This window comes from Sesamum indicum, linkage group LG3, assembly GCF_000512975.1.
Source record: "Sesamum indicum cultivar Zhongzhi No. 13 linkage group LG3, S_indicum_v1.0, whole genome shotgun sequence".
Lineage (NCBI taxonomy): Eukaryota > Viridiplantae > Streptophyta > Magnoliopsida > Lamiales > Pedaliaceae > Sesamum > Sesamum indicum.
This window is the reverse complement of record NC_026147.1, coordinates 9470598-9482594: the sequence shown is the minus strand read 5'-3', so window position 1 is coordinate 9482594 and position 11997 is coordinate 9470598. Positions and strand designations below refer to the sequence as shown.

Genomic DNA, 11997 nt, shown 5'->3' with positions numbered 1-11997 from the left:
TTTTTAAAAAAAATATATGCAAATAGTAACTGTCGTGGCACATTGTGTCGACACTATATATAATAAATAATTTTTCATATTTTTCAAATATATTATAGATTAAAATATATAAATCAACATATTACATTAAAAAATAATAAAAAGAGAGAGAAAAAATAACCAACTTAGAGATATTCTTGACAACTTTTTATATTAGTATAGATAGAAATTAATTAAAGGGCATTTTTAATATTACAAAAATTGATGTAGTGGTATCAAAATTACCACTTTATAACTGTGTCACATTTTTCTTTATAATAGCTTAACTATGAGGCATTTTTAAACTCATAAAAAGTTAATATAGCTATTTTAAAACTGCCACTTTATGTCTAAAACACTTTTTTTTTTTAATAATAGTATAGTGAGCTAACTTATAATGTTTTTTTATGTCGGTGAAGTTTTCTAGACGTTCTTGAATGATAGCTTGTCGTTAACAGAATTAAAGTGTATATTGTCTATGAAATTAAATTTCATGTTTTTTGATCAAACTTAAATATATGAGGTTTTTTTAATCTAAAATAAAAGTAAATTACAATGATTTTATCTTAAATTTGGCATAATTAATTATAAATACCGTTCATAATATTGGATAAAGTTATATAATTCTTAGATGTAGTATGAAATTGTCAATTTTGATCTTCCTATTTAAAAAAATAAAACAATCGGATGGAGTGAATGAAAAAATTATCCTTTTAGTCTATAAAAAATAAAATAAAATAAAATTATATTATCAGTCCACAAGGGAATTTTGCTCAGTTCACCATAAAAAATAGATGAAACCTTATAGAGACTAACGGATGGAACTAATTGTTAGATCACCGTTAAAATCAAGACTGTATTGATAATTTTCAAATAACGAAAAAATATTTATAATTATATTAATTTTTATGAGAGATCGTTGTAATTACTCTTAAAATAAATAAATAAAAAGAATGTGTAGTTTATTGAAGGGAAAATAACATCAAATGTTTAATCTACTTTCTTAGACTTAGACAACGTAGAGCTCATTATACCTCGTGGGCCTGTAATGGAACTATGAATTTCCGGTCTTAAATTAAAGTTTGGCCCTATAAATCCCAATTTAATTACTAGCTTAGCCCCAGAAAATGTTCCACACGGGAAATTACCAAAAGACCCTTGGGAATTTAATGATTTTTGCTTATGTTATACCCTAGTAAGGTAAAAAGTGCACTGAAGAAGTGATAATTTTGGTAAATGAGTTCCAAGAAATTTCTTTCTTTTTTTCTTCTTTTATATATATAAATTGAATTTGAAAACGTCAAATTTTGCAGATTACATAAATACTGATAATTCTTGAATAGAGTATTAGAACGAAAAGATCCATTTAATAATGAACTATTGATTCTAATTTCTAAGTCATCTCTGGCGATTAATCAACAGTTTGAAGTATTTTTCTTGTATAGTTTTGATAAACCAACGTTTATATATAGTTGTAGAAAAATTTCTTTGAAAAGTAAAAAGCTCATTCTACATCTCATCGTGTGCAATAATTCTCAAAGTGAAAACACATAGTCAGGAGACTGATCTTTGAATGGAGAAAAGACGAATCAACAAGGTCACAAATAAATTGATTTATTTGAAAAGTACTTTATTTTTTAAAAGATACGTCTTATGTATCATGTGGGCACAATACATGTCGATATATTTTAATTTAATATTTGATAAAATAATTTCAATATTAATAAATGAATTAATATTAATTTGTCTAAATTTCACATCAAATCTCATCATCATATCCATTTGGGAAATTGTTGTCCTGACTTGTTCGATTGCTTATCCGAAAATCGTGCATGTAATCATGTTTTTGTTGCACCTAAGTTGGAGCTTTCAAATAAAGAATAAAATTAATTTTTTTTTAAAATATTTAATCTTTTTTGTAAAGTAAAATCATCATTTAGGGTATCTTTTTGACTTAATTAACTCTATCAATATCTGATTAATTTTTCCAATCATTTGAAAATGAATTTGTCTTGCTGTGTCCACTTGCACAAATGTCTGTGCCTCTCCTAACCTTAATTACCACATAAAGCATAGGAATCAAGAACATAATAGTTAGCCCACCATCAAAGTTTTCATTTTATTTCTAGATTAATTAACTTGTCTAAAATTATGTTTGGATTGAAGTGCTTAAAAGTTCACCAATACTACAATTAATTACACTTAAACCCCATTTATAACTACAAAATTATTTTTTTTCAAAAGCTTTTGAAATTGCACTTATATTTCTTTCAAAAATTCTCCGTTTACACATGACCCATTTTTATTAGGGTTTAAATGAAAAATATTGGTGTTATAAAAAAAAATTACATACATTTTTATTTTTGTCTCTCATTTAATGTTTCCAAATATACTTTTATACTTATAAAACAATAAAATGTAATATATATATATATATATATATATATATATATATATGAAGTGAGGTTAGCATTACTATATCTTTTCCTTTATAAGTACAAAATTATTACATAAAGATATTAAATGAGGAATAAAATAAAAAATTTATGTAATTCTTTTGCGAATGTCAACATTTTTCGTCTAAACTCTAATGTAAGGAGGTCAGGTGTAAACAATGAATTTTTGAATGGGGTATAAATGTAATTCTGAAACTTTTTTGGGAGGAAGTGTAATACAGTATTTTTAGGGGGAGTCTAAATATAATCAACCCATAATTATAAATTTATTGAATATGTTTGAATAATTTTAGATTACAACAAATTTGGAATTGTTTCTAGCACCTTATTTGAGCTTATTAATCCACCCTAGTGGAATCATTTAAAATTTTAACTTAGAACCAATTCTCTAATCTCTGTCTGTTCATCCAAACACAACCTAAGTCAATGAGTTCTGACCCGCCCGGAATTGAAATCATAATCAAACCGTAAGAACGGTCCATGTTGACAGGCTCGATCTCGAATTTTGATAAACCCGCCCCAAAAATCCTTACTTGAAAACTTTACTTTGCGTCAGTGATGGAAGCGCTAATAACATTGAGAATTAAGAGGGCAACTGCACTACTAAAATAAGAAATTTGACTTAACCATCTTCTTTTGGGGTTATAGAATTAATTCATTATGCATCATTTTGCTAGCCCATTTTACCTTAAGATGTACATATTTACGTGAATTAGTGTGTGAAGATGTATATGATAGTTTGGTCAATAATAAATCAATTGACGATAATCATGAATTTTCATGCATTTTTTTTTTTTTGTTGTTGTTGTAATATCAATAAATTTGATAAATTTTGACTAATTGAGAGATCTATTTATTAGACCAAAATAAAAGTTAGCTTTATAAATGTAATTTTCCAAACTATATAAGATCATGTATAATTCATCTGTTTCTTGATAGTTGATCCCACGGACCATTTTGGGATATGCTGATGGGAAATTCTAACCTTTTGGCATGATCTAAACTAATTATTTGTAAAATGCAACACATTTGTTATGTAATTTGTATATAATTCAAAGAAAGTGATTAATTAAATAACAAATGTATCACACTTACTATATAATTGATTTAATTCGACTGAATCTGATTTGGTTAAAAAATTTGGGTATGGTGAGGGATTATAAAATGGAGATGGCACATTAGCATGCCAAATGGGTTGTTTAGAAGCAAGAGAGCTCCAAGTCCAAGGTGACCTATTTTAAACAATGACCCAACATCTATACTATACTATACTTATAAGAACCTCTGTGTTTGACTGCTTACTCAATAAACAATGAGAAAAGTCTATTTCCTCAACTTTTGTGAATGCTTCTTTCAATTGTATTTGCCCGCCCTATACACAACCATAACAATGAGCCGGCCCACGAATTTTGTTAACAGAGAGGGAGCAGCCGGCCAAGAACTGATTATGTATGTATCTAAGCTTCAACAACTCTGGTATAATTCAAATGATCATTACAGAATAAGGACGAGAAATTGATTCATCGTATGAACAGTCGTTAGCTGTTGGATTGACACAGTCGAGCAACACAAACAGCCAACAAGTTGATGAGAAGAATCCTAAGCATTGTTGCTCTGAGTTGTCGAAACAAGGCGATTAAACCAACTCCCTTCATTGGGAATATTGTGTTCTAAATGCGAAGTCCTGCTTCAGCTACTCCATTCTCCTCTTCTTCCCATTCCATACATAGAGACAACATAGACTCCATCGACTTCTTCATGGCTGATCATTCGTTTGAGACCGACAGTTCTTGGATGGATGTTCCTCAAAGGCCAAGGCACACTACTCCTGCCACTTCTCATCATCATCATCATCATCATGTCTCCACCTCATTTTCAAGCTCAAGCTCTTATGTCTTCTCCCAACACCGGTCCCCGTGGAGGCGGAGAAATCCCACTCCGGTCACCCCTTTTGCCACTGACGATGACAGGTCATGGCAAGGCGAGCTATCATGGCAGTTTCAGCCGACCGGTTGGCAGGATAGCATCAATCTTGGGGCAGCACTTAGTCCATGGACAGCCACTTCAGCTACCAATCCATCCAGGCGGAATTTTAGGAGATCAGCCAATGACTACTATCTTTCACACACTTATGGCGGTTTCCTGCAGAGCTTCACCAATCCTTACTATGAGACTTCTCATTCGGGTTATAATCCAGGGAGGCTCGAGCTTCAGAGTTATGTTGCTAGGGCTGATAATGGAAGTTCGTTTTTTGACAGGAGTTACACTTCCGCGGAGCATACCCGCCGGCCTGGTACGTTGCCGATCATCAGAGAAGGGAGTTCTGCAAGCAAGGATGAGTTGAGTACGGCTGATTATGGTGCCTCACAAGACATAGAGCGTCAACTTCGCTTGATAGGGGCGTATGGTGAATGCAAAAATCATCAGGATCCACGATGGTTTTCTGTTTCGCATGCTTATATGAATGAAAATGTTAATGATGATCATGGAAAGCATGATCATCTTCATCATAGGTTGCAACATAGTCGCCATGGCCATGAGGAGCACTACGGTCATCAAGTAGGTAATAATTTGGAAGTTGCTAATACTAGTGATCGTTATCACAGCCACCATGATCATCTGAACAGGGCTGATAAAGGGTATGGCGACTTTGATCGTGAGCCAGCATACGTGGAAGAAGATGATGAAGAAGATGAAGCTTCGCCGCCAAAATCAGTTGGGCTGTTTAGCTTGTTCAGGTATTCAACCATGCTGGACTTAGTACTCATGTTCTTTGGACTTTTGGGAGCTTTTATCAATGGAGGCTCTCTTCCTTGGTATTCTTTTCTTTTCGGGGATTTTGTTAACAAACTTGCCAGAGGACAAGACCAGGACAAACATCAGATGATGAAGGACGTTAATAAGGTATGTGATTTTGTCATGTGCAGACCATACAATAAGGTTTATCAGCACCATTTAAATCAAATTTAATGACTATTATCTGATAAATCTCAGAAGATGAAGGCCACTGTCTAAAGATTAGCCGAATAATGTACTCTTATCTCCAATTGCCTTTATGAATGCAACAATTTGAACTGTGATCCAATGCTGGGATGTTTTATCTCTTTTAGGTATGTCTGCTTATGACTGGATTGGCGGCAGTGGTTATGGTGGGAGCTTACTTAGGTTACAAAACACTTTCTTGATTCTCGTATCTCCCAATCATCAAACCTCAAGTTTATATCTTGTGGCGTGTAATAATGATCCTATTCTTTTATCTCATGGCAGAGATCACTTGCTGGAGAATAGTGGGGGAAAGATCAGCACATAGGATAAGAACTGAGTATCTAAGAGCAGTTCTGCGACAGGACATAGGATTTTTTGACACGGAGTTAAGTACTAGTGATATCATGCATGGAATCTCCAGTGATGTTGCACAAATCCAAGAAGTGATGGCAGAGAAGGTTCACAGTTATTTTCTCTGTCTTCCTCAATATTACAGTAGTATCATGGTTAATAATTGAACTTTGCACTTCTTTTCATCAAGCTGAACATCCCATTTTATTGCTTTGTGTGCAATTGAGAGCTTTTGCATGTAGTTTGTCGTATTTCTTCTTCCAAACCAATTTTGACCATCTCATTTGCAATGCAGATGGCACATTTCGTGCATCATATATTTACCTTCATCTGTGGTTACATCGTTGGGTTCTTGAAATCGTGGAAGGTGTCCCTCGCAGTTTTAGCAGTGACCCCACTGACGATGGGTTGTGGCATTGCCTATAAGGCTATATATGGTGGCCTAACTGCAAAAGAAGAGGTAAAAGAAACACAGCTATTACCACATAAACATATTAGTCGGCCTATGTTTTCCCCTTGCATTCTTCAACTAATTCTTTTCCATTTTTAAAGGGCTCTTACAGGAGAGCAGGTAGCATTGCAGAACAAGCCATAAGTTCCATCAGAACTGTGATTTCTTTTGTAGCAGAGGATACTTTAGCTGAGAAGTATGCTGATTTTCTTAAAAAATCAGTACCGTTAGGGGCAAAACTCGGCTTTGCTAAGGGAGCAGGAATTGGGGTGATCTATCTGGTTACTTACTCAACGTGGGCATTGGCTTTCTGGTATGGTTCACTTTTAGTTTCTCGCAACGAACTCAAAGGCGGTGATGCCATTGCTTGTTTCTTTGGTGTCAATGTCGGGGGCAGGTAAAACTCCCTTGTTCTTTCCTATCATTATTCAAAAACAAACACATACCAATAAATTCTCTATTGATCACAATAAAAGACACTCTCTCGAACTGAATGGATGACAAAAAGCTTTCATTTGTTACTTGTTTGATCGTGAAACAATGAGGTCTAATAAAGACTACGCTTCTTACTATAGGGGATTGGCGTTGGCGCTGTCATATTTTGCACAGTTCTCACAAGGGACTGTAGCAGCTAGCAGAGTGTTTGAAGTAATTGACAGGATTCCAGAAATTGATCCATATAGTCCTGAGGGAAGGAAACCATCAAGCATGCGTGGGAAAATCGAATTCAGAGGTGTTTCTTTTGCATATCCGTCTCGTCCAACAATCCCGATTCTCCAATCTCTTAACTTAGTGATCCCTGCCTCCAAGACTCTAGCATTAGTCGGTGCCAGTGGAGGTGGCAAGTCAACGATTTTTGCTCTTATAGAAAGGTTCTATGATCCGAATCAGGGTAAGCTAAAAAATTTTCTTTTTCTCTGAAAGCAGAAGCTGGAAACACCCAAGATCCTTACAAGTCACACTTTCAATTATATCAATTTTACGAATTTTCATCATATCTAACCATGTATTTGAGTTAAATTTGTCAGGATTTATCACTGTGGATGGTTATGATTTGAGAACATTGCAAGTGAAATGGCTAAGGAATCAAATAGGTATGGTTGGTCAAGAACCCGTTCTGTTTGCAACAACAATACTTGAAAATGTGATGATGGGGAAGGAAAATGCAACCAAGAACGAGGCTATTACGGCTTGCATGGCCGCCAATGCTCACAATTTCATCTCTGGCCTTCCTCAAGGCTATGATACTGAGGTTGATATCAAGAACTTGTGACTACTCTCAAATCTTTCCTAACATGCATATGTGGTATAATTATCCAATTACATCTCCTAAAAACTTCTATTTGCAGGTTGGAGATCGAGGAACTCAACTTTCTGGTGGCCAAAAACAGCGTATAGCACTTGCTCGAGCCATGATCAAAGATCCTAAGATCCTCCTTCTGGATGAGGCCACAAGCGCCTTAGATCCCGAGTCAGAAGTTATGGTTCAAAAGGCTATTGATAAGATATCTGTAGGCAGAACCACCATTGTCATAGCTCACAGGCTAGCAACGGTCAGAAATGCTCACACTATAGTTGTACTTGATCGTGGCTCGGTAGTCGAAATTGGTAACCATCAGCAGCTCATGGAAAAAGCTGGTGCGTATTTTGACCTTGTGAAGCTGGCAACAGAAGGGATCTCACAACCTGTGCAGAACCGAAACGCTCAACTGAAGAATATGAACGAGTATGAAAAAACTATACAGGACACATCAAGAGCAAAAGAAGTGTATGAAATATCAAAATCAATGTACTTAAAATCTACACAAGAAGGCATCCAGTTTGAGGAGGAAGAAGAATATAAAAAGAATTCGAGAAGATATAAACTTGCAGATGTTTGGAATTTGCAGAAACCAGAGGGCATTATGCTGATAATGGGGCTTTTACTGGGTATGATTGCAGGTGCAATTCTCTCAATCTTTCCCTTAGTTCTAGGTGAAGCTCTTAGAGTCTACTTTCTCAAAGACATGCATAAGCTGAAAAAGGACGTTGGACACCTCTGTTTGTTGCTAGTTGGACTAGGATTTGGTTGCATAATCTCCATGACTGGCCAACAAGGTTTTTGTGGTTGGGCTGGAACAAAGCTCACTAAAAGAGTTAGAGATTTGTTATTCAAAGCTATACTAAGACAAGAACCTGGCTGGTTTGATTCAAGTGAGAATTCAACTGGGATACTTGTTTCAAGGCTCTCAATGGATTGTGTGAGCTTCCGATCAGTTCTCGGAGATCGTATCACCGTCCTGCTGATGGGCTTGAGCTCCGCAGGTGTTGGATTAGGAGTCTCGTTTGTTCTTGAGTGGAGATTAACTTTGTTGGCTGCTGCTGTTACCCCATTTACACTCGGTGCTAGCTATTTGAACTTGCTCATCAACATTGGCCCAAAAATAGACAACGAATCTTATGCCAGAGCTAGCACGATCGCTGCAGGGGCAGTGTCGAGTATAAGAACCGTAGCCACGTTTGGCACACAGGAGCTTATAGTTCAATCCTTTGATCAAGCTCTATACGAGCCCAAAAAAACATCAGTCAGAAAGTCCCAAATTCTTGGATTGGTTCTTGGCTTATCTCAAGGTGCCATGTATGGAGCTTACACCCTAACTCTCTATTTTGGTGCTTATCTTGTCAAACAAGGATACACAAACTTTGGAGTGGTTTACAAGATTTTCTTGATACTCGTACTCAGCTCGTTTTCTGTTGGACAACTAGCTGGCCTCGCCCCAGACACTTCAATGGCAACAACAGCTATACCTGCTGTCTTTGATATTCTTAATCGCAGGCCTTCAATAGGAAACAATGGTAAGAAAACCAGGAAACTTGAAAGCTCGAAGCCAGTTGATCTTGAGTTCAAGCACGTCACATTTGCATATCCATCTAGGCTGAATGTGACCGTTTTAAACAATTTCAGCCTCAAGATCAAAGGCGGAACGATGGTGGCCTTAGTAGGAGGAAGTGGATCGGGAAAGTCGACAGTTATATGGTTGATACAAAGGTTTTACGATCCTATAAGGGGACGGGTTTTGATGGGAGGCATCGATTTAAGGGAGCTCGACTTAAAGGGGTTGAGAAGACAAATAGCTTTAGTAGGCCAAGAGCCATCACTCTTTGCAGGTAGCATAAGAGAGAACATCGCCTTCGGGTATCCTAATGCTTCGTGGGCTGAGATCGAGGCTGCTGCAAAAGAAGCTTATATCCACAAGTTCATTTGCAGCCTCCCTCAAGGATATGAAACAGAGGTAGTTCTTTATTCTTACAGCAACTAACATATGACTTTCATTTGTTATATATTTGCATGCAGTTAATTTAGTTAAATTCTTCACTGCATCTGGCACAGGTTGGTGAGAGCGGAGTACAGTTATCAGGAGGCCAGAAGCAGAGAATTGCTATAGCACGAGCGATACTAAAGAAATCAAAAGTTCTGCTACTAGATGAAGCAAGCAGTGCATTGGACTTGGAATCAGAGAAACACATTCAAAATGCGCTTAAGAAGGCGTCCAGACGAGCCACCACCGTGGTTGTAGCTCACCGTCTGTCGACAATCAGAGAGGCTAATTTCATTGCTGTGATGAAAGATGGGGTCGTGGCAGAATATGGTGACCACGACAAGCTAATGGCTGCCAACCTGGACGGCATATACGCTAACTTGGTACGAACGGAAACGGAAGCAATGGCATTTGCATGAGTTCACAAGAAACAAATAGGATACTGCTTAGATTGATAGAGTTTCCTTGGATTCATGAATCAATGCCAATACCTGCAAATTCATGCAGAGTTGGATCAATCTGCAGGTTGGCATGCATATTTTTCATTCAACAAATATTGGATGGTTGAAGAATAGGCTTAAGGCATGGATTGGAAATGAAAGTATTCGGCTAAATTGCTTTTTTGGTCCCATAAAAGAGGGGGGTTGGCTTTTATGGGAATATTTTTTGTACCAAAACCATCAAAACATTTGCAAAGTTAGTCCCAAACTTCATTTTAGTCAATTTTTAAGGGCAAAAGACGTTTTCCGGTTAACTCCCAACTTATGCTGCAATTTTCTATTTTTCTTGATAATTGAATATGATTTCTGATTTTGTACTGAGCACATGCCTGATTCTCACAAGACAAATTCAAGAAAATTGGGCATGTGCCCTGCTTCTCTATCCCACAGGACAGGATTGTGTCGTTATAGTATACATAAACGTCTCTAATGGCAATGATATGGAATGTGATAGAACGTCTAGAGGGGATAATTCCGCATGAGCCGAAAGGTAATATAACCCTAAGCTGGCATTGTTCCGAATTGTATAACAATGGAATGTACAATTGACGAAAAAACAAGAAATAAATTCTTGCAGAACTGACGAGTGTTGATTTTATCACTTGTGGGAAAAATAGTGATCCACAAACAACATGATCTGTTCATTTAGGAGGTGACATTTTTGGTCCTGCATGACTTGCACGTGACCCAATTAAAATACAGTTTTCTCTATTAAGCTTTTATCTAATTGTTTATTTCCTCTCTTGATTTTCATTATCTTCTAATCAATTTTTGAGTATGGTGATTAATGGGTTCATTTCAATTCTATTTACACTTTTATAAACTTTAAATCTTCTGAAGATGTATGTTCATATGATGAATTTCTGTAAAGATACATGTGACACTTTGCATGTATGTAATTTTAAAAACAGTGGAAACTATTAAATTGATCATATTTACCCATAATTAAATAGATAAAAGATATGAAAGGATAATGTTTAAGTATTTGTAAGACCACATTACCAGCAAATGTAAAGTCAACTACAAATTGTGATTGTTAGGTAAAAGAAGTACAAGTGTTTTCAAGAAGTAAAAGAAATTTGAAAGAGGATTTCTAGGGTTCTAATCTACTATGAGTTGTTAAGCCAAACCCTACTTGGATATTCTTATGGGAAGCTTTCTCCATTTGGGTTACCCTATTTTTTGACTTTAGTTTTTTTTTTTTTTCATTGGTTCAGATCTTATTATTTAAGGTTATATTCGGATGGAACGATTTGAATTTATAAAGAAAAAAAAATAAAAAAAAGGATTTCAAATTACCTCATATAAAAAGAATTTAAAATGAAGATGAAATGATTTAAAATCCTTTCTAATATGAAATTACCGAGACAAATGTAAAGAAAATTTGAAATTCGTACCCCTCAATTTCAGCAATCCAAACGCAATGTAAGTAAATATACGAATAATCAAAGTATATGCATGAGTTTTAAGGTTATGGGATTGAATTCCACCGACATGCAGGATGCTATTCTACTTTAATAGTACGTATTGAGTAGATATTTAATCTTGATAATTAGTATATGATTGTTATAGTTTACGTTAGTTGTTCGATATAAATATTTGATATTGATGATTATAATCGACTTATTAAAAAAATATTAATAGTTTATTACTTTTACTTCAAAAAAGAAAAAATTAACCAAAGTGTATTAAATACTTCTTTAAATTAATATACACTTAAAATTTATACTATGTTCAATTGGGGCGTGGATGATACAAAATCCAAAATTGTATTGTTTGTAATTTACTTTTTTATATCTATTAAATAATAGTGTTGTTGAATATTCATTTTAATCCTTAAAATTAAAAATTTGCTTGTTAGTATGCAATATTATTATATTTTAAGATATTGTATATTAAATTAGAACTAGTAATTTACAAAAACTCTATCTAATTTC

The 11997-nt window shown here is 35.2% G+C and overlaps 1 protein-coding gene across 1 annotated transcript; it reads left to right on the top strand.

Moving 5' to 3' along the window:
* LOC105158093 (ABC transporter B family member 19-like) lies at positions 4020–10303 on the top strand. Its single transcript, XM_020692989.1, has 9 exons — positions 4020–5378; positions 5585–5639; positions 5742–5917; positions 6106–6270; positions 6363–6658; positions 6837–7153; positions 7290–7513; positions 7611–9533; positions 9632–10303. The coding sequence occupies exons 1-9, from the start codon at positions 4149–4151 to the stop codon at positions 9977–9979; spliced, it is 4734 nt and encodes a 1577-aa protein (XP_020548648.1). The 5' UTR covers positions 4020–4148; the 3' UTR covers positions 9980–10303.